General features: G+C 41.8%; 1 protein-coding gene across 2 annotated transcripts; it reads left to right on the top strand.

The window, feature by feature from the left end:
- Positions 1–23,680, top strand: angpt2b (angiopoietin 2b). 2 transcript variants are annotated; one of them, XM_022194093.2, is made up of 9 exons: positions 2–871; positions 6,085–6,240; positions 6,949–7,070; positions 9,117–9,349; positions 9,663–9,787; positions 14,146–14,247; positions 19,259–19,425; positions 22,219–22,349; positions 22,584–23,680. In XM_022194093.2, exons 1-9 carry the CDS (start codon positions 560–562, stop codon positions 22,742–22,744), a joined length of 1,509 nt encoding a protein of 502 aa, XP_022049785.1. In that variant the 5' UTR covers positions 2–559; the 3' UTR covers positions 22,745–23,680. The 2 variants fall into 2 exon arrangements, with proteins under 2 accessions (XP_051812037.1, XP_022049785.1); XM_051956077.1 differs by lacking the exon at positions 22,219–22,349 and having other exon boundaries at positions 1–871; positions 22,584–22,787.
- The last annotated feature ends 200 nt before the right edge of the window (positions 23,681–23,880 follow it).

Here is a 23,880-nt window from a genome sequence, read left to right as displayed (position 1 = left end):
GAGCTTTATTGCTTCAGCCAACATCCTGAAGCAGGCGACTCTCCACTCCACCCCTCCTTTCCCCTCTCCTCCAGACCAATGCATGGACTCCAACAGCTTGAAAAGACGACAGTGAGGAAGGCAACTTTTCAGAAGAGAGAGATAGATGGTGGGAGGGAAGTCTGTTGTTGGCTTCCTGGGCTGAGCTGCATGCGCTGGCCGAGTGTTGGAGTTACAATAGGAAACAATCCCCTTTTTCCTGTGTGCGTGTTTTCTATCCGCCCTGACGAACAACAGCGGGAGCACGAACTGGGCAGAAGAACACTTCTGGATGCAGCACCAAAGAGGAAGACCAGCCAAAAGAGGGGAAGTGGAAGTGATAAAACAGAAACTGGATCTGCAGGAGTTGGACTGAGAAGCCAGGAGGAAGTCTTCAGGGATGTTTTAGTGAAGGGGCAGAAAAAGATCCAGAGGACGAAAGGTGAATTTCCCCAGACCCACTTGTCAGTTCAGCTGGGTGGTGCAGACCTCCATCTTCCCCTCTCCTCCCTCCCTCCCCTTTCCCTCTTTTTCCCCTGACATGGGCCGTCTGCCGGCCCTGACCCTCGCCTACCTGGCCTACCTGCTGGCCACCGCGACTGGCTCTGAGCGCCAACAGCACCGTGTGCAGCACGGCCCCTGCAGCTACACCTTCATCCTCCCTGAGGTGGAGCACTGCCATCCCTTAAAGGACTTCCAGGTCACCAATACCCTCCAGAGGGACTCCCCACCTGAGGGTGATATGAGCCAAACCAAGCAAAGCAAGGCCCCGAAGGAGAGGTCTTCCTGGCAGGAAAGGAAGCTGGAGAGTCTGGAGAATGCCATGGAGAATAACACTCAGTGGCTGCAGAAGGTAAGGTCTCTGAACTGCTGACGAAACTGGCCTCTTCCTCCTGTCACACTCTCTTTATCTTGTCCTTTTTCACATCACATTTTTGCCTGCAGAGCTTCAAACAAAATGCTGCAAAACAAAGATGGGACGTCCGCGGAGTATACTACCCAATAACATCCGCTGACAAGCCTTCATTATTGATAAGTTCAGTGCTTAGCTGGAATTTCCATGGATGCTTACTGTATGCATTTCTGGCACCATGTCAAAGCCTAGTGTATGAGTGTATGTCTGTGCGTAAGACCACTGGGATGTCAGAACTCCCTGTTGCATGCAAGATGAGAAACACAAGATGAAAAACGTTTGCTAATATCAGGTCATGCCAAATGTGTCTCACACACTTAAACCTACTAAATCAGTATACCCCCCACCCCCCCACAAGCAACAAGAACACAGAAATGTCTCTTATGACTCATGCTTTTGTTCAAAGTCAACTCAAAGCTCTCCAGAATCAGTTTACATAAAAAATATATATCTTCTTTGCTGAATTTAAAAAAAAAAAGAATATCTGCGAGAGGCACATTTCAGCATGTCTCCTCACTGGACAGTTCAGCCTTTGCAGCTGCATTTAGGCTGGATTATGAGTGACTAAAATGAAAAGATGCGATCAAAAGTGGCTTCACAATGGAGTTTCTATTGCTAAGGTCATCTGGGCACAGAATCAGTGTTGGGCCATTGTCTAGGACAGACTGACTGACACGTCACCCCTCTCCACCCGTCTCTCTATTCTTGTCTGCATCGCTCACAGAATATTTATGGTATACACTAATCCTCGGGCTGATTATAAGCATTTGTGTTGAGTGTTTAGATTGGCTGACTGAGAGCAAACATGCTGATTATGCTTCAGGATTTGAAAATGGGGTATTATGAATGCCAAAGCTCTTCCTGTGCTCCTGTCACTTCACACTCTCTTTCACACACACACTCACACACATTCAGCACAAATTCTTCTCTTTTTTGGGTTCCCTCCTTCCTTTCCCTGCTGACAGTTCTTCTTTATCCATCTCCGTCATTTCTATCTGCACCGTTCTGCACCTCTGGGATGATAAATGTGTCTTATCGACCATAAGATCTCAGAACCATTGTCTATCCTGCTCACGCTCACCTGACACGCCGTCAGAAAGACACATATGAAAACACACACTTGTCTCCCCTGTGTGCACTCTATCTGATGCTCAGTGTATGAACAAGAGGCCTTGCTTCCATAGAAAACATCCCATGAGGCCATGCCATGAGCATATTCGGGCGTTTGAGAGATGGAGAGAAACACAACAGAGTGAGAGTGCACAACCTTTTCCTCATGTATGTTATTCATATACTCTTGAAAACTAAATTGTGGAATACAAATCACCACACACTGCCCTCCTCTTTTTCTGTGCAGCGTGTAGCCTCTCACCTTCACTTTCTTCATGAGAGATGTGACATGTGCTTAAATCCCCCACCCCCTGTTTGAAAGCCCCCCACATCTACAGAAAAAGCTCCACTGACACATACCTTGCTCTCTTGCCAGCTTCCTCTACAAAGCGTCTGGAATGAACACAAAGATCCAACCTTTCAACAAGTAACCCCCACCAGGCCGACGTGATGCATAAATGATCGCACTGTAGGTGGTATTTCCACATAAACACAGCGTGACCCCAGAGAGCCTCTTTTAGATATGCACTAGGGGAACCTGACCTTTGACCCCAGATGGCAAAGCCCCTGTCAGCGCCTTGTGGAGCTCATTAGACCTATCTGCATACGGCATGTGTGTGTGTGTGTGTGTGTGTGCGTGTGTGTGTGTGTGTGTGTGTGTGTGTGTGTGTGTGTGTGTGTGTGCGCGCCGGTGTTTCTGTGAAACTTTGTACGGTCTCACTCAAAGCTCCCTGGGGACACTACGACCCTCTCTGTGAGCTTTCCCCCCAAACCCCCTTGAAAGAGAAAACACACCCACACACATCCAGAATTAGGAGCGCACACACTAATCCACCATGTTCCTCAGAGGAATCTTCAAGTGGACCACTGCAACAGAACTGTATTAATGCTCCAAATTCCTTCTTTGGTATTTCCATGAAGAAAATAGTGTTTGTTTTCTTTCGGACTAACCCCCAACATAACCCCCCATCTAGTCCCCTTCGCCTTCTGTGACCCAGAGGAGCGGACGAAAGGGACGTGAGCGTGCTTTTCTTAGTACTTTTAAGAGGCAGCGCAGATTATGCTAATGCAGAAATATTGCACAGAGATCAAGGTAGCTTGGCTACCCTTACTGACCTGTTTTTTTTTTTGTTTTTTTTTTTTTGTTTCTACACGATTTCATTAAGCCAATACTTAAATCAAGCCCAATCATACAACTCAAAATATCCATTTCCTTTCCCAAGCATTCACTCATGGGCTTTGACTTCAAAACATCTTCCAGCACATATCAAAATTACAGCAAAGCCTATTTTCTTACTTTAATACCTATAATGGCAACTAGCTTTGTAGCTAGTTTTGATTTAATTTTGTAACAGTCTGTATGTAATATGAAAGATTTGAACCAAATTTTATTTGTGGTGATTATAGCAATTAAAAATGACATTGAAACAAGTCTAAAAGGCTGTGTCTATGCTAGTTTCTCTCTACATCTGTACTGTGTTCTGAGCTAAATTGTTAGTGCAGTGTCCACATCTAAACACACTGATGTTTAGCAGGTATAAAGCTTACTCTGTTCATTATCATAGTTTCGCATGCAAGCATGCTGACAATGGCAAAACTGCTTTAAACACAAAGTCTATCTAAGAGTAATGGGTATGGCATTAGTGTGGTCATAAACCAAAGCATTAGACAAAGTGAAATTTTGATTTGATGGTGGAACCCCATGAAAAGAAAATGGATGACTGAGGGTATTAGTGTTCATCCTGAAGGCCACATAACTGCCCACAGTAAATATAAAAGCAATTGATCCAGTAATATGTCCAGAGTCAACGCTACAAAGAGTAATCTCATGGAACGACGAGAGGAAAAGTGATGATATCTTTATCAAGATAAATCCTCAAAATATTTAATAGTGCAAAATAGGATGCTGTTCCCTCAAGTAGATGCTGAGATACTTTATCAGCTATCCCTACTTCTGATAAAATACAAATCACTTTTGAGTGTCTTAAAGGACCATGAAAACGTCATGATGAATCCTCCACTTGTTTTAAGATACTTCAGTTCAGACGAATTGACAGTGACAACTCAGAAAAAGAAAAAAAAGAAAGAAAACATGTCCTGGTTATATCCCTCCGAACAAAGTGTGAAGCATAGACACACACTTCCGCAGAAGTAGTTCCACTGAAAGTAGTCCACAGTGAGATCTATTGAGACTAATCATCTCTGGAAAGAGATGCTGTCCTTGTTTTTTTGTTGTTGTTTTTTTTTACACACAATTTCACTTTCATTCATTGTACTGGGGTAAACACAGAAATACAAATAGAACCAGAGCTACCCTTGTGGTTAAACAGGATGAAGCAAACAGCAGTAACAGAGAAAATGCTGCATGTTTCTTTGAAGCCCTTAAGGTCAAGAATAGATTATCTGGATGTTCACAGTGTTGCAGTGGCACATCCATCAACTCACCATTTTAATCGCAATCATACGCATCCTGATGTGCCTCCGTCCATCATTATCACTTGCCAGAACACCCAGCAGATATGTTTCCCCTATCCTCTGTAATTCTAACTGAGAACAAATGTGTCTATTGGCTCAATAATTAAGATATCAAGTGATATAACTCCTATGATTTCTCAGCACTGATCCCTCCTCAGTCCCTGTTAGACACAATAAAACAGAATTATGTTACATCCCAAAAGTGATTTATCTGGCTGCACATTGCAGCGTGTGACAAAGCTGCAATTAATGCAATTGGCAGGGGGAGATGGAGTATATCAAGGCCTCTGGATTGAGCTCCAGCACAAAGGCTGTAATACGAAGACTTCGGACATGCGGCTGATAGCAGCTTGAATGCATAAGGCTGATTACGATGCAAGGATCTTTGGTTCTTCCTTTGGTGTTGGCTTTAATCCGCTTAGTAATCTCTTCATAACCTTCGTTATGGAAGGATTTTTTTTTTCTGCAGTCTCAGTTTGTCCTAAAGTAGCAAAATATGAAAGATGGATTTGTGGAGCAAGCAGGAAGAATCGGGACACTTTAAAAGAGGCGGTTGTAAAGAAAGTTCAAGAGAATCTGAGAGACAAAGAAAAAGATTACTCAGAGGCAAACAATTTAATTGCAGATTCATCTCTATTAGCCCACTTGGATGAATGTTTTCTTTTTAGACTTCATAAAAAAATAGAAAAAGACACCCTCCCTTTTCTGTGGCAATGCATTATCATAACCTCATTTCTCTCTGAAATGTTTACTTTTGTCGAAGACAATAACTAAACCAAAAATTGTCGTCTGATTTGAATTCTCTTCGATTTTTGCAGCTAGCCTCTCATTAGCTGGATAATTTTGAGTGCTTCCTCCTTAGAGACTTCATTTTCCAGTTGTGTGGTCTCTTCAGAAAAGCCATAAATATTAATGTTCTCTGGTTCGATATTCTGTTTCGCTTTATTGCAAAAGACGCAGACCATTGCCCATTAAACGTCAAACTAAATTCTACCGTTTACAGCAGGAAAAGTGGAATTTGACTTCCAGATGCCGTTTTCTGAAACAGACCACATTAATAAGAGAATCTATTTATTGAAGCAAGATGGATGCCATCCTATTTTTACTCCTGGTATGATAGGTTTTTGCCCATGCTTCTTTTTCTGGGTCTGTGATTGATTACAGTGTGCGGGCAACGATCTCTGAAGTCCTGCACATGAATATCATGATGTCAAACTCGTGGTATATACTTTCACTGCTCTCTCTGAACCCCCACTGAAATGCCTATATATTTCATCATTCTATTAATGTAAGGGGTCACTATTTGCCTGAGGTAAAGCTGCAGATGGGTGGATAGATTGGTGGCGGGACACTACAAGTGCCCAAGGGAAGCTAAATTCCACGATTTCATCACAGTGGCTGAGAAGATTGAGGTGAAGAAGACAGATCACTTGAAGGTTGCCTCTTTCACACTGCATGAAGCTGTCAGCCAACGTATAGGGACAGGCCTCTAAAATACGATTATCACCACAACGGAGGTAGGAAATCTGACATGCTGGATAAAAACTCTCTGCTTGTTCTCCCTCCAGCTGGAGAACTTCATCCAGGAGAATGTGCGCTCTGGGATGGAGGAAATAAAGAGAACGGCGGTGCACACGCAGACAGCTGCCATGCTGGAGATGGGAACCAACCTCCTCAGTCAATCTGCAGAGCAGACTCGCAAACTGACAGACGTCGAGACACAGGTGAGCTGAACAGGAAGTATCCGACCGCACCTGATGGAACTTGTGCGCAGCCAATCCAAATGAACAACTGTGGGGTCACACTAATGCAAAAACAAATGATATCATTTGCAAAATACTTGGTGAATAGCTAATTAAACGCAAATCAGATGTTTCCTGTTGAGGAGCCATGCCCAAAGGTGGCGGCAAACGCTTTCAAACAGCTGGTATTCGGTTCTGCAGGCTCTGATTGACACAATGAGCCGAGCTTGGCATCTGACGACAAGCCAATTAAAACATAAAGCTCAGTAGCACAACACAGATGTGTCTTCAATCATGCCACAGAGTTTGTTATTACAGATTGAGCTGTTTTGGTCCTCGTGCTTACTTTTTCTCTTATCAAAGTCGATATGAAAACGGCAAACCTGTACAAATATCCAAGCGCCTTTGTTCAAGCTTTGTGTTTCATGTGCAACTTCAAAACATGTCACAGGTGCGTATGAGATCATTCTCGCTCAAGTTTTGATTACGAGATCAAAGAATTCAAATTATCAGCTTTGTGATGTGTTTTGCGACACTATTTATCCCCAAGGGTCCTTTCTATGAATGCCTCTTGCAAGCACCCCCTTTTATTTTATCGTCTCACATCACTCTCCTCAATCATTTACCTTTTGCCTTATCCCAGGCAACACTGAGAGAGTTATTATTCTTTTTTTTTTCATCAATCTGTAGGTGTTAAACCAGACAAGTCGCCTGGAGATCCAGCTGCTGGAGTACTCGCTCTTTACCAACCGGCTGGAGAAACATATTCTCCTGCAGACTCAGGAGATCTCACGCCTCGGTGATAAAAACAGGTGAGCACACACACCTTTTGGAAAACTATTCAGTCAAGAACATTTTTGAGCACTGCAAGACTTTTCTTGAGTGCTGTGCCATTACTTTTTGTTCTGTTATGTCCATTTAAATGCTGGTATGACAAGTTACGATAAAGATGATTTACATGGTCAGGTTTGGAGATCACAAAGTGGGGTTATGCAGTCACTGCTGTGGTTGCTTTTACTCTTCACTTCCCAGAAATCTCCTATTTGTCTAAATCTGTGCCTTCTATAATGCTGTTTTTGTTCGTAAAACTGTGCTATTTTATTTGCCTGCTTTGCTTTTGGCTTTTTGCTTTTACTTGACTAATGAAATGAGCTGGTGTGACCACTGTGGGAAACATAAAATGTGCCTCCTGCTTTTGCACCACAGAATGCTTTCTCAGGAAAAAGCCACTTCACACTGGGTGGCAGAACATAAAGGCCCTCCAAAGTGTCACATAGTGTGTATATGTACATGCATGAAATTGCAAAAGAATATGTTGAACACTTTCAACAAACAGGGTACTTAATGACAATATACTGCGTATTGTACAAGCGTGTGTGTGTTTGCCAGTGAATGGGCAGTGCGCGTTAGGAGGGGTTTCCCATTCTTCTCTCTAGGAACAGAGGGTCAAGTAAGGGCCAGGGACGGGTTAAGGACTGGGCTCTGCCTGGTGTGAAGGGAAACCAGTGTTGGCTATCTTTGCATCTGGTTGTTTATCATTTCATCCATTTGTACCAAGTGTAGACTGAGGGAGGACACGGTGCCCCGGCAGCAACACCTGCTACACATCTGGCTCTGCTTGGCTCCGCTCTGCCCTTTTAGCCCTCGTCCTTCAAATTGCTGACATGATTCTGACATGTAAATAAACGAATACATCTTGACGAGGGTAAACTCAATGACGGGATGCAAGATATTAGGAATACAACAGCCAGGCGACTGCGCAATAAGAGGGAAATTAGGGTTGTCGGTGGCTGCTGAGCCTTTAGGGCATGGAGCCAGTTTTTGAACTGCAGCCAAACTAAAAAGGGCAGAGAGACATATTTGTTTTCATAGGCATTACATGTAAAATACTATTTCCAGGAAGTGCACCGCACCAAAAGAAAGAAAGACAGCAGACTAATAGAAATATACTGAATAATTGCAATAATAATAAATAGCACAACATCGTAAGCATAGCAATTTAATAGCCCTGGATGCAATGTGATACAAATTGCCATACTTGTTCTGTCTACTCCCCTAACTATTCAAACATTACTGAGCTGGTTTGATGCCATGCACTACACTTTGTCTGTTCCTTAAAGTAAAATACGCACAACACAAAACGTTTTGTTAGCTTCTCTTTGTCACTTTTATTGAATGTTTTCCCCACAAAGCTAATATGAAATGGAAGTGATGTAAGAAATGATTTGGATTGATCCCGGTCTCTCTCTCCGGGCCACATGCTCAGCTGCTGCCGACAGTGTTAGATTGGGGATCTATCTTTGAGTGTTGTGGCTGTGTGTGCATCGAGCTCAGAAGTAGCTTGTTCAATCTGGGTGGCTGGATTGTTTCAATAAATAACTGCTGCAGAGTCGTTAGTCAAAGCCATAAAGATCAAGCTGCGGGAATTTATGATCTTCATTTGGAGGTGGGGGTGTGCCACTTGTGCAGACACAAAGACACACACACGCACACACACACACACACACGCTGTCAAGTTGTTGCCTTGTAGCTGTGATCGAGCAGCTTGGCATGCAGGGCCATCTGTGAGCGCTGCCGTGGTACAGGTGTTTATACGATGTTAGCCCAATGAGACTGTTGCGCCGATGTCTATTAGTCATCCTCATGTAAATGAGCAGGTTTGTGCAATCTCCACTGTGAAAGGTAAATGCTGAATGGATGGATTCTGCACCTGTGCCCAGTTTTTTTTTTTAATATTCTCCTCCTTTCAGTGATACACTTTCATGCCTTTGAGTTGTTGTTTTTTTTTCCTTTTCCAGCCCAGTGCAGTGTAAAAATGAGAAAATGAATCTTAGCTTCTTTTTTTTTTTCTTTGACAGTTTTTTGGAACAGAGGCTCTTAGCGCTGGAAGCTCAGTATGGGAAGGAGCTTCAGGGTTTGCGGGGTGAAAAGCAACAGCTTCAAGAGCTTCTGGAGAGGCAGAGTCGACTGGTCAGTCAGCTTCAGGGTGAACTGGGCAGCTCGACACTCAACAGCACTCTACTGCAGAGACAGCAGGCTGTGCTCACAGACACAGTACAGCAGCTGCTTTCGATGGTTAATCACTGCAATGGTAAGGCTGAGTGAGTTTCAATCAGGAAATTGTACTGTAAACATCATTTATTATAAAACAAAAGATTACATAAGGGAGGAATGCTAAGAATAAACATCAGTATATTAACATAAAGATGTTCTACAAAAAACACATAACCCAGAGCAGCTTGTAATTCAAATCACAAACACACTACGTACATGTTTACCCTGCAGACACCATGCGCTTAAACTAGAGCTTAACACTGCAAGAGAACTCACATATGGGTTTGGGATTTTGTGTGCAAAACCCGTAAGGTTGCCATCTGTAAACACATGCTTACATGTTTCTGCAGAAATCTCCAATATGCCCAAGGTGGAGCCACTTAGTTTCAGAGACTGTGCGGAGATCCTGCGATCTGGAGTGAAGGAAAGCGGAATATACAGCATACGCCTGCACAACTCCACCCAGACTGTCAAGGTAGTAAGGCTTTAAAGGCCACTGGCCTTTACTTGCAAATATCTCCTAACTGACTATGACATTAAACTTTTTTTTGTCCATTTGTCTCACAGCATTTAACGGTGCAGTCATTTTCACTTGTATTAACTTTACAGGCTTTTCCCAGCCTGTGTAAAATCTCACACATACACTGCATAATGAAAGTCAGCAGGCTTATCATCATTTTCTGTACCACTATAAATACTGGGAAGACAAACTAGTCTGATGTCATGCTAATTTGCTGGAGCTTTGGTATAGAGGTTGATGGTGGTGCCGTGCTGTGTTACGGAGAGCCAAAATAATAAGCAACAGGAGCATTGTGCCCTGCAGGCTTCATGGTGAGCGAGTGTGCGCTGCTGAATGCAGAGTCGGAGAAGCCTGGGAGGTACCTCCAATGATCTGAAGTAGCTCGCCCTTGCTAACTCAACCATGGCAGCCACCAGCAGGCTGTCCTTTCTTTGAATCACATCTGGCCTTCTTGCGAGGATCTTCACACTCAGAGCTTAGCAGGGAGAAAAAAGAAAGCGCACAGTGAAATAGTTTTTTTTCTTTTTTGTTATTCATTACTTTCAGTCTAGTTTGCTGTTGGCACATTCTCTGACTGCCTCTGTTTTCCCCGTGTTCTTCCTCTTCATTTCCTGTGGGCACGGCGGCCAGGTGTTAGGCAGCGATGCCATGTGTTTCCTGCCAACTGGGGCCAATGTACGTTTCCACTGACACAAGTTAGTGCTCCCCAAATCATTGCTGCTTTCAATCTATGCCATCTAAATCCAATGTGGCTGGCGAGCTGGGTGGCTGCATAAAAGTGGGGCAGATACAAATTGCCCTATTTTCAAAGCAGAGAGCCGCCTGTCTCGGTTGGACCTCAGACAAAAGGCACACACATGTGCACATAATGCAGAATACTGGCTATATGAGACAGTTACCTTTTCATTTTTCCATTTGTGTACCTTGAAATCACCAAGGTTGTGAATAATGATGATGATTACACTCCAAATAATTCATAGTCTGGATCAGGATACATTTTTCACAACTCTGGTATGCATACTTTCGAGAGCTGCATAAGCACAGGGCTTATAAAGTTAAACACATTAGTGGTTTCCTGTAAACACACATTGAGTAATGTATTTCATCCCCAGATAGTCCCTTGAAAGCAGTAACCTTGGCATTGTCTGTTTTTTTTAAAATCGTAGTAATACTTAAATTGTTTGCATTTATTTGTAATGGATTTGGCCCTACAATGCCTTCTTCTTAGCTAATGAGTGAATTCGGAGTATTAAATATGAATCTGGTCTAAATCAAAGTAACGACCACGTTTGGGAATCGACTTTAACTGAGAATTCTACTTCAAGCGGCTGCTTTTGTGTTCAGTGTGATGCATTTAAGGCCAGAACATTGGCATACTGTGCCAGAGGATAATCGCAGCATATTGCCAGTCTGCTCTGTTTTTCGGGGTGAAAGAACTGAATGCCTTTTGACCTTGATTTAGCTTTTCTATTCTGGGAAAGTGCTGAAAACTCTCATTTCATTTCTATCGGAAAATAGCCAGTTGTGATGTGGAAAGAGAGCTCTTTGGATTCTGTCAGCATATCAGCATCAATGCAGCACGACCCTGTTTGGGCGATAATATTAAAGCAACTGGCCAGGAAAATCAATTTTGTTTCATCAGTAATTATCCATGTTCCAGGTTGCAAAGGTTATGTCAGTGAAAAATCTGAGGTGACAACATTGGATAGAGATTCAAAAATAGTGTCGAAGGAAACCGACAAAGGCCAACTGCTTAGCCTTGAGGTATGCTGAATACATCTGTTGAATTAAGAAGGATCTCACTAACATACAGCATCTAATCTTACCACCCACGGGACAAACATACACAACTATTGAATCACCGTACCTAAAGGAGGCTGGAATTTGTCCACTCAAACACCTTGAATATCTAAAATAAGTCCCTCAACAAGTCTAGATTTCAAAATCTGTCACTAAGTGAATAAGTACAATTCCTTCCTATTTGTTCTCCCAAACAAATCCACACATGGTGAAATGTGCAGCCAAGTAAGAAAGAAAACAGTCTGTGTAACCATAACCTCAGAAGCCTCCTCCTCAACCCCCACTCGAGGGACAAGAGAACATGCTCAGATGTTAGTTTTTCCGTCCCACCTGGGTCATATCATTGCGTGACACCCTGAAATGTAGGGTTCTCCCCATGTTTCTGAGGCTTTCAAGGCATCCTTCAAATAACAGGAGGACTGCAGTGTGTTTTATTTCTTCCTGTCATTTCTTGCCACTTTAATTTCCATTTTCCTCTTGTAGACCGCTCTGGTTCTGGAAGGTGAAAGATTTTGAAACTAATCCCTGTTTACTCATACATACAGTCTGGTTCAATGCCAGACTGCTCAAAATGGAAAAATAGTAATAATAATGTTGAAGGTTTAATAAAATAAAATAAAAAAAATAATAAGTCTTGGTAGCACCATATGGTACTGGCACCAAAACATATCAGGTGTTTTAATTTGTTTTAGAGGTCTAACAATATGTTTTTTGATTATTTTTTTAGAACTAACTGAACTGACTGATAGCTGATATTTAGAACTGATATGTTTGTTTGCAGTAAAAATGCAAGTTTTGTTGTTATAATTTAGAAATTCCAACATGAAATATGTTTGTTTATTTGTTTTAGATATGTTTCATTAAAAGATGATTTTTCAACAGTTGTCCTTCAGAGTTGATAGGCTGTGACTGGCGACCAAGTGCCTGAAACACAAACATGCCAAAAACTGCAGTTCCTTAAATGACCATTTGAGGCTGGCTCCAAAAGCAAGTCATTCCCCATCGACGCCCATGCTAAAATGTCCAACTTTAAAGCAGAAATAAACATGTTTAAAGTCTGGTATAAAACACAGATTTGGTCTTTATAGCTAATTCACCAACACATGACAACTGCACAGGGTAGGAGACGAAGTATTTTATTGACCTCACTTGTTTTAATTACAAGAAGGCTTAAAGGTATGCCTGATTAAAAATGTGGCTGCTTTGAGTGACAGGTTGGAGCCATCACACTCCATGGCTGAGAGATATTTGCATATATCCACCTCAGCGTTAGTCTGGCTCCACCTCTTTGCTCATTTTTGTATTAGTCAGGAGTTAGGAAAAGTCAGGTAGTAACCACTTTCAAATTAATTTATTGTTATGGCAATTTGTTAAAAAAATAATAAAATTAAAAAATAGACTGGTAATTGGAAAAGTGCTGAATACTGGATCAGATGATCACACAGGCTAGTCAACACTTAATTTGTCCATCCATCCATCCTCTATACACTGCTTTATCCTCACTAGGGTCGTGGGGGGTGCTGGAGCCTATCCCAGCTGACTCGGGCGAAGGCAGGGGACACCCAGGACAGGTCGCCAGTCTGTCGCAGGGCCACATACACAGACGAACAATCACACTTGCATTCACACCTATGGGCAATTTAGAGTACCCAGTTAACCTCAGCATATTTTTGGACTGTGGGAGGAAGCCGGAGTGCCCGGAGAAAACCCACGCATGCACAGGGAGAACATGCAAACTCCATGCAGAAAGATCCCAGGCCCATCCCGGGATTCGAACCAGGAATCTTCTTGCTGCAAGGCGAAAGTGCTAACCACTACGCCACTGAGCAGCCCACACTTAATTTGTATTTTTGTTAAATTGGACATCAGCCAGAAATGCGAGTTTGAAATAGAACATTTTTTCAATGTCAAGTTTTGTCAGGTGCATCACTATTTTTTAAAGGAACACTAAAGCAAATGTTTACATGTAATAGCATGGGAAAAGATGATCATCCTCAACTCTTCAGTTCTCCTCAGATCTGCTGAGAATTTTAGTGTCTTTCAGCTGATGGCTTTGGTTTTACAGTTTAGTTCCACTGCCTTCTGACAACCTCATTTCCAGGCACAGAGGACTGCTGTGTTCAGTGAAAAAGCTCCAGTGTATCCTCTCTGTGCTGCCTGCCCAACAACAATCAGCAACAGCCCTGTTAACACAGTGGAACATTTAGCTGCGAAAGAGCTAGATTGTTCTCTGGTGGAGGAACATACTGGTTTGACGTTCACAAGGTGGCATCAAATCAGGTTCCATTCTCTTCTGAATAAAGCAAAATGATTGAGGAACATGTATGTGGTATAAAGTAGTAATGTCAATCAGCTCCTATTGCTTAAAGGTTTTATATTTAAGATGAGAAAATATTATAGAATCCAACCAAGCATTCAGTGCCTGAACAGTTTTTGATACAGGTGCAGTACTCAAAATGTGATGATTTCTGTAAAAGGAATAAAATCTTGTTGTATATGTCTTTTATGTGCAGGTGTTCTGTGACATGGCGACCAGAGGTGGGGGTTGGACGGTGCTGCAGCATCGGAGAAACGGCTCCGTGGACTTCCATCGTGGGTGGAGAGACTACAAAACGGTGGGTTCTGTTTTGCACCACAATCGGCACAGGTCGTATGGATCAGTACTGCAGCACCGGACAGGAGGTTTCAATAATTATCCGCGGGTGCTTTGGCAAGAAGAGGCGTGGGAGACAGGCTAGCCTGTGATCTCAGGTGACCTGCGATTGTTGCGTTTGGCCGCCCTCGTGTTCTCTACCACCCCCCATGTTATTGCACCTGCTCTCGCTCCCTCTCCCTGTCATACTCCCACACATCCACACACACAGTCATGCACAAACACACGCATGTCATGTACTCCAGGGCCTCACAGAGCACCAACTGTTTGCATCCAGCCTCAAGATCCCAGCAGCTTTCCTGCACAGGGACGTACGCATGTTGATGAAAGTAACAACATTTCCAAATGTAATCCCCACAAAAATAAACTGGATGCAATGCAATCATGCACTAGAGACAGTAAAGTCGCTCCAGCGCTTTGGCCACTTCAACACCTTTGTCTTTTATATAGTTTTGGAATTTAAATAATGTTTTTTTTTTCAATCTCATCCTAAAAAATTCTCAAAAGAAAATAATAATAATAATAATTACACAACAGAAAAACAGAAACAGAGAGAAAAAAACAGCAATTCTGCTTTTTTGACTGTCAAATTATACAGAGAACAAATGAACGAGGCTGGTTTGGGTTTTTGATTGAACCGAGTAGCAATTTGTCCCTCACCCATGCCAACAAATCAATTGCCACGGCGAGGACTGGAAATAAACTGCAGAGAGGACTGTGACTGCAAACAGAGGGAGAAAGGGTGAGACCCAAAAAAAGAGCTTTAAAAACTCTTTCAAGGACAATATTTTTACAAGTGGATGATAAATATTTGGCTCCGGCTGGGGCGTGGGAGCACAGGGGCCCTGTAGATGGCAGATAACGTATGTACTAAAATGCTTCAGTGCCCCGGTCCACACTCCATATTCTCAGAGGCTGTGGTAAGAGTTGATCAAATGGTGCACTCGGGCCTGCCGGTCAGATGATAAATGCTCCACGGACCTTAAAACATATTTGCTCTCACTTAAGACCAATAACGAGCGGAGAGTCTGGCAGCTGGACTAAGTGACTCACAAGGAGAAAATGTGCCCTTTGGTTGAAATGGATAATGAATTTAATACCGGAATATTAACCATTCTGCATTGAAAAGGAGGCGATACAAGTAATGTCTTGTTGTTTATATGATTACTAACTGACAACACGTTCTTAGATTAATTTGGCCTTTTGACAATGTCTCATATTTCATGGTGTCAAGCAAACAATTGCTGCAATTGATTTGATTTTTAGTTTCAGCTTCCTCAGCAAATGGCAGTTTAATCATACATTTGGCTGTATGCCTACATATTATCTGAGTTTTTACTTGGGAAAGTAGTAGTATTGGGTTAAACACTCTTGTAAGCTGTCATGACTCGTAAGACACAATCCCCAAGAAAGGCTGAGTGGTTTGTATCTGTGCTTCTAATTTGTAACTTAGATTACATAAATACAGATCAAGGTTTTTCCTGGCTCAGAATCAGTCTTTGGGGACCAGCTGTGCACCACAGTTAGCATGATTGGTTTGTGCACAGTAAAGGCAGTGAATCTGTTTCAACTGATTTGACTGATAACTAAACATTTTTCTTTCATTTTCGACCATTTGATAAACAGATACGGTCTATTGTGCTTGAGGAAATGAAACTTTAATTTATAATATGTGTTTTTTTACATTTCTGTTTGGTTTTTTTATTCTTATTTTGGTGCTGGCAATTTTCCTTTGGCGCTTGCTAAAGCTTGTTTGGCAAGTGCCAGGAATTCCTCTATGCAAGAAAACATCTTGCAGATTTGCAGATACAAACCGCTCCTCATTTAGACATGAATCTCGAATCTTTCGCTCTCTGCATTTGTTGATTTGCATGAATCAGCATGGGAGCAAAATAATGCATACAAATAAATGGAAAATCGCAAATGCATTTGAACGAAAAAGTCTAAATTGATATGCAAATAAAACTAATATTAATACAAACTTTTTAAAAGTGTTTTGACAGATATGAAGTACAACCTGGGATGCCCAGAAGGCAAAAATAACGACACAAGGACAGGCAGGAGGGCCAAACAGAGCAAGGCCAAATTAAGGTAGAATTGAGATCAAATTAAAACAAGATGATAAACCATGCAAAAATAATAAACAGCATGTCAGTTTTAATAGACACAGGGGAAAAAAATAAAAAGGCATTAAAGCCTTAATAAACAATACAGTAGATGACATCACATGGAAGCAAGTGTAGTGAGTGATTTAAATAATTGTGCAAGCATCATCTCCTCAGGTAGGTCATTCCAAAGCTGAGGGACCCTGAAGGCAAAAATATTTCTGCATTAGGCTCCACTTTGGAACGGGGCCCAACCTGAAGACCTAAGGCTGCGAGGTGGCTCATCGTTTTAATTGAAAATAATTAATAAAAGACTGAATACTTCCTGAAAAAAAGGATCTTGTTTAAAGACATATAACTGAAATAGTTTTGGCTGTTGAAGTTATAGTGGATATTTTACATTCAAATGTAATTTATCAGTTTACAATAGTTTCTATAAATTAGTTATTTATTGCCACGCTCAGATATATTTTCAAGTCAAATTTTATGCAAATGCATGCAAACTAAAATAACCACATTTCCTCAAGTGTGGTAATTCCCTTAGTGTATTTTTTTTTTGCCATAAATTTCTGTCTGATATGAATAATTTATTATTAGTATCTGCTGATACAGAGCCCCAGTCTGATACAATTTTCCTTAAATAATACACTTTAAATTGATTAAAGTTGAAAATATAGAATATCTCAGTCAGGGCTTAAACCTGCAGAACTCTTGTCTCCCCCTTTTGGCAGTGGCAGTAATTGCAAAACACTGCTCATGTCATATGCCTCTCTGTCAATAACTCTCTTTTTTAGTCTGTGACCATTTTACTGAACACAGAGGTTTTTTTAATCCACAGCATCGGAAACTTTTCTTAAAATATTCACCATACGATCCTCAGTACTCTTAGCTCCTGTAACTTACTCTGCCTTTGTGTCTTTAGTTGCTTCCTTCTTCACACCCCTAAAACCAATCATTGCTTGTAATGAAAAAATAATATCTACTGGTTTTCCACAGACACCAAATTTAAAACTTTAAGTTACTGCAATATACAGATTTCCCTCAAACTGGCAGTCTTAATCTGCATCATGTGAACTCATGATGACATTCATTTATATGTAAAAGTCCCACGCTCTAGTCTTAACTGTGCCACTGAATATTTTAGTCAACTTTGAAGTTATCTTTTTTATGTAGGAAACCAGGTCAAATTATTATAGTTACTGTATATAATTTACATCTTATGAACGGGAGTATTACAATTCATTTCATTATTTCATTTAAAAGCATCATATTAAAGTCACAGCTATAAATATGTACAAAATACATCTCCTTGACATGTGAACGCAGCATCAGTGGTGGGGTTATCGGGTGTTTCAGCATCAGACATTCTCAGCCAGGCGACACGGCCAGAGACCGATCAGACTCCAATTTAGATCTCAACAGCAGCCACCCATGAATCTGCCCTCTTGATGCAAAGCCACCTAGTGCTGTTCACTGCGTCTTCAGTTGTGAACTGAACGGCCCTCTTCCTAAGTTGATAACTTTGATTTAAAGCTTCTACAGTGCACCTCTGTGGGTTCACAGTGGGATTTTCAGCCTCTGCCCCAGGACTTCTGTACCAGTTCCTGGTACTTTGCGTGTTTCTTTTCTTTAGATTCCTCACTGGGCTCCACAGAGGGCACTCTGACTTCCAGCTGTCGTGGCCTCAGAGGTGATAATCATGTCTGCCCGTGGTGATGTTAACACTTGAGTTGCTTGTCTAGACCTCGCGCAGGAGGCCTCTTATTGCTTTTGACTGTAGAAGGTATTTCTCTCCAGCTTTGACAAAGTAATAGGTTTCTTTGGGGAGATATGGTGCTGCATTGGTTATGTCCTGGTCTTAGTCCTAACAATAGCAGACTTCCCCAGAGGTCTTTAGAGCAGCTGTTGAGATCTTCATAGGATCCTCTCTTATAGCAGAGAGAGACAAATCACGTCTCGCTCATCAGATGATATCAGAAATCATCTAAATTGACAGCTCTCCGTCTCTCCTGTGGAATGCTGAGCTTACTGGATGTGCATTTCACATTCTGAGAGATCAGCACTGAACTCCAGATCTAAAAATATTATTTGTTGGCTTTTACAATGCACAGCGCTGGGAATTGAAATGCAGTCAGTTAAGGTGAGATCATTCACTGAGTGACATTCTGTCTGGCCTGCAATGATTTTATGATGAACAGTTGGGCACAGTGAGGTTGTAGTGATGATGCATTTTTAATTTTAGGCTGAAGGAAAATCTGCTCTTTTACTTAATCTTGCTTGTTGGTCCACACTTTGGTAAAGATCTGGGAACTCCAGATGTCAAGTCATCTGATTCTCATCATTTCCATACATATCAAACCATTCCTTGCACAGAAGCATTTGTATTCGTTATATTTTGCATGTATCTTTAAGTTGCATACTCATAAATTTCCCCCTTAACATGTATTCTTACCTATGTTTGTGTACAGTGTAGTGATCATTGTTGTCATCCATTGTCAACAGTAAGGACTGCTGATGAGAATTTATGTTCAGGTTCAATTCCAAAGTACAAACAAGCAGTGGATCAGTTACCAGTTGTTATTTTAGCTTTTATTTTATTTAAGTGTTGTGCGTCCAGATGGAGAATTGGTAGGATACTAAAGCAAATTAAAGTCTCTGCTGAGTAGCCTTTAGCTTTGGGAGTGGAGTGTTTCACTTCCTAAACTCAGTGGACTGTCATAGTCCATCAGAATGATAAATGTGACTTCTTAAATTGAGGTTCATTTTCATATTAACTCCAAAAATACTTGGCAGGTCGCTGGTAAAATCATCCCTCTTGTTAGGATATTTTCTCATTCTATTGTTTCCTTGTCTTTGTGTGTAATCCAGGGCTTCGGAGAGCCGTCTGGGGAACACTGGCTGGGGAATGACATCATCCACAAGCTGACCAGCTCCCAGGAATACAGTCTGCATGTCCAGCTAAAAGACAGAGAGGGGAATGAAGCCTTCTCACATTATGATCGCTTCTACATAGACGGAGAGGAGAACAACTACAGGTAACCTGACAGCATGAAATATTCTTTAGTTTATGACTGAATATGTATTTTGGCTCAGAAAGATCAAAATTATTCAATAATCCAGTTAACAAAAGTAATTTGTAAATGATGGCATGAGATATGACAGCATGCTAAAGTAAAATGCCTGTTATCCACTCAGGTCTAGAATTGAATTCTTTCTTTCACTTTGTCAGAAATATGACATGAATAAGATTATAATGAAGGCGTTTTATTTCAAAATTCAATGTAAGTGTTTTATTAAGCGCTTTCTATTGTGAAAGGCATAATTGCAATGCAGTAACACCCTTTCAGTCGTTGCCTTCCCTCTGGGTGCAAGGCTCACAGATTAGAAAACCGTTATCAGCGGTTCGAATTCCTCTCCATTTTCTCATTTTCTAAGCTTTCTTTTCCTCAAGTGCTTAAGTTAAGGCACCACTTGCACCATTTTTAAGAGTGTCATTCAAAATGATGAGCTAGGTGGAGGGCGCGCAGCCACTTTCATCTGCCACCATTTTTCTTTTCACATCACCACGGCTACTGCTGCCCTAGAAATTCCCCAAGGGGAGCCACATCCACTGGAGTATAGCAGGAATGCTCGGCAATACCTGCCCCTGGCAGGAACTGACAACTCAAACAAAGCTCCCCGGTAACCCTGCAATCACTAACAAGATTATGCGTGGGTGTGCTGAAGCCATGTTTTCCCTCAAACAGACAGAAATAACAGATAAACCAAAATAGTTCAGGTTGGATTTCAAATAAGTTTACTGGAATTCACCCTTGTTTGGTCGACGTTTATGGAGATTGATGCTCTGAGAGATGACAAATCATAATCGCATGTGGGTGGATGCTTCCAAGATCCCTAATAGTGCAGCAAATTGCATTTGCCTGAATTTCTTCCACATAATTAGCGTGATAAAACGTAGTGTTTCACAGTTTTGCTGTAGGCTACACTGTGTGAGGTGAAGCACCTGAATGAATATAATCACCTCTGCAGCTTGCTACATCTGAGATCATATTCGGTGTAACCAGTTCAATATGTACTAGCATCACTAGCACACTGAAGACGCTGGCTTCTTCTGTGTGTTTATATTAAAACCCCCAAGCCGGATGTATGGTGCTGTGCAGCAAGTCAGCCAGAGCAGTTCTTTTCCTCAGCTGCATCCAGTGCGATCCCTCGAGTAGCATGAAGGTCTTCACCTAAAACTCAGTAACAAGATTCATACATTAATCATCGACATGACAGACCGCCTTCCCCTTTGAGGTAGCCAAGAATAGCTGTTCTTATAGTAAAGAGGGTAGTGGACATTCCTTTAATGTAACAGTATCTCTGTCGTTAAAGCATAAAATAACAATATGAAGAGGCAGTCACCTTGAAAAAGGTTAGCCTGTGGTCTGCGGTGTTGGTGGAACAGCTCAGTTTATACATCTGGAAATCATGGCAGATGCAAATGTTTATGGAAGCTAGAAGAGATCCCAAAATCCTCCTAGGCCGCTCTTTTCCAGTAGGATATCCTGTAACCTGCTGTTGCAATTTGGTCTAATTAGTCTCTAATTTGCTTCACCACTCCATCATGAAAAGAAAAGTTAACTCGTCGAACAAAACATCCCCCTCATGCGTTATTCCACTCTCTCTTTGCTATTCCATCATTATTCCCGTCCCCGGCACTGTCATTTCACACTCCCCTCCTTCCTCTCCTCCTCTTGATGCGCTTGTCCTGCCCTGTGAACTTACAAATTCAAGAGGAGGATTCTTCATTTAGTCATCACAGGCAGCGTGCCCCTGGCTGCACAGGGAGGTCACATAACTCAGGGGAGAGCACGGCACTAACTAGATAGACTGACAGGACAGTGGAGAGGCCAGACAGCAGGACTGACCCCCTCGTCCACTCGCTTCAAACAATTGCCGACGCACACATGGATGGACAAATAAAAGCGGACACACACACACACACAGCACACACAGCTGGATTGCTGTACAAAAATAATTCAGCGAATCAATTTAACTTGGGCAGAGATTTCTTTTAGACCGGGTTGTTACACAAAGCACAGCGTGGAGGAAAAATAATGGCACGTTCTTTAGCTTAGTTTTTTTCATTGACGTTAAGCAACAATGGGAACCTGGGTGAGGGAGTACCTTGTATAGTGCAAATACTGAAAAGGCTGTGGTATCCTGCAGTGATTTAAAAGCGTATATAGCTTTATATTTGTTGCTTTTTTCTCTTTATTATATTAGTGGAAAAATGCATGCAGGGTTATATGAATTTAATTCTATAATAGACTTAGACTTAAATCCTAAAGTACACCCTTCAGTGCAGATTGTAAATGACAAGTTGGAGCTGCAGAGAAGAGGAGCATTGGATTATGCCCATTTGAGATGCTGTTATTTGCTTGGTTTGTTGAAATTAAATTCTAAAAGCCAAATATGCCTACGGGCGCTGACAAATCAAACAAAGAGTGGAAAATTAAAAGTGAACAGCAAAAAGCAGCATGCATGCCTCTACCAAACTCATCCCTTTGCCATCCTGTGATATTAAGCAATCACAGGCCGGCTGGTTTCGTAAACATGCTTGTGTTGTGTTCAGTTTACCAAGATAACATTAGATGATTTTAGAAACAGTGAGCTTAAAACAGTTTTCAGGGAGTATCCACTCATTGCCATTTGCAGCTGCCAACAAGTTGCCCAACGCAGCTTTAAATAATGAATGAAAGTGCCTGCGGCTGAGCTTTTTTCTTTCTCTCTCTCTCTCTCTCTCTCTCTCTCTCTCTCTCTCTCTCTCTCTCTTTTCTACCTAGCCTTCATGCTGAGGGCTTCAGTGGCACAGCTGGAAAAACCAGCAGCCTCACCCACACTGGCAGCCAGTTCAGCACCAAGGACAGAGACAATGACCGCTGCACCTGCAAGTGTGCACAGCTCGCGTCCGGAGGTGCGCTCATCTCCCCCCACGTCCCAATCTGTCTTTCCTTATAACCCATCTTGTTAAACATTTCTGTCCTCCTCCTTGTAAATGTCCTGAAGTGCATTTCATTTTCCCTCTGCACCAATATAAAGTTACTGCTGACTTACAGCTGTACATTTGGATGTTACATTTCATGAGCTTGAATTCAATTAATTTTGACTTTTTCCTTGAACTCTCTCTGGCACGCTTCTTCCCCTGCAGGATGGTGGTTTGAGGCCTGCGGTCCCTCCAACCTGAATGGCATATATTACCCCGCCTCATCCAATGTGGTTCGTTACAATGGTATCAAGTGGTACTACTGGAAGGGTCCAAATCTGATGGCTACCATGACGACGATGATGATCCGTCCGGCCAACTTCTGATGGCGCGGCTCGCCCTTGATGTAATCACAGACAAATGTAATGAGCAATATCCAGGAAGAGATGTACTTTAGGAGGAAACTCGAAGCAGACTGTGGTGCTTTCAGCCTCTGGATATCCTGCTTTAGCAATTGCCCGGGAACATATGGAGACTCTCAGCAAATGACTGTGGTTTCAGTGAATTCCTGAGTGAGGAACTCCACGAACCAAATCTATTCATAAAGGTACCCAGGCTATGTATTAATAAGGATTGTTCAGCCATGAGCGGCAGAAGATGAAGGGAGCTTTGCTGCAGACAAAATATTACAAATCAAATCATGCAATTACCAAAGCAGTTACTCAACCCAAAAAACATGAATTAAACTTCAGAAACTGTATTGCAAGAACTGTTTTAATATTAAGATTCTGTTGTGCGCTTCTTCATTTGCTGTGAAATATTTTTCAGGCAACATATCTAAACTGAAAACACGCTCCAACAGCCGTTAGCCTTCAAGAAAGCCAACAAATTAAAAGAAAATATGCTTTTAAAGTTATTTAATTTCACACTGACTGCTTTATCGACTTGGATTTTGGTGTTTGATATGTTTACTTGTTTGTTTAAAAGTGTAGCGCAGTCCACACACAATACAGCATAAGATAACCTGCACTTGCTTCAGTGGTTTACCATTGTTCATAAAACAGCACCATAAACAGCAGCAACAATAACCGACTTTGCCCTTTGCTGTATCATCCAAAGGGCTTTTCAAGATGAAATATCCCCAGTTCTTTGCAGTCACACCTTTCATAAAACTTTATTTGTGAGATTTCACTCATAAAAGTATATCATACACTCTCACTTGTGTGATTTACTTTCAAAAATGGGACATTTGTAATACCATCTGGAAACAAAGCTGTAAATTCACTTCTGACTTTGTTAAAACAATAAAATCATATATAGTCTTTGGTGCCTGTAACCCACAGTGCCAGGTGCGTGCCTCCATGTTGAGCTTTGTAAACTTCTACAAACAACACATGCTGGACTCAGGAACATCAGACGAGGACCGCCCTGCACCACTGATCTGATGAATCATCCAATAACAATGATCCCTGTGGTACCCATTAGAGAGCGGATGGGCTTCACCCCAGCAAACAGTCACCTG

This window comes from Acanthochromis polyacanthus, chromosome 11 (assembly GCF_021347895.1).
Source record: "Acanthochromis polyacanthus isolate Apoly-LR-REF ecotype Palm Island chromosome 11, KAUST_Apoly_ChrSc, whole genome shotgun sequence".
In the NCBI taxonomy this organism is placed as follows: Eukaryota; Metazoa; Chordata; class Actinopteri; family Pomacentridae; genus Acanthochromis; species Acanthochromis polyacanthus.
This window is presented reverse-complemented; position numbering and strand designations above follow the sequence as displayed.

What these genes read in the sequence shown, in the direction of transcription:
- angpt2b (XM_022194093.2), top strand. Translation starts at nt 560, where the DNA reads ATGGGCCGTCTGCCGGCCCTGACCCTCGCCTACCTGGCCTACCTGCTG. An exon ending in ACACTCAGTGGCTGCAGAAG is followed by an intron (nt 872 to 6,084) that starts GTAAGGTCTCTG and finishes TTCTCCCTCCAG; the next exon opens with CTGGAGAACTTCATCCAGGA. An exon ending in GGAGAGGAGAACAACTACAG is followed by an intron (nt 19,426 to 22,218) that starts GTAACCTGACAG and finishes TTTTCTACCTAG; the next exon opens with CCTTCATGCTGAGGGCTTCA.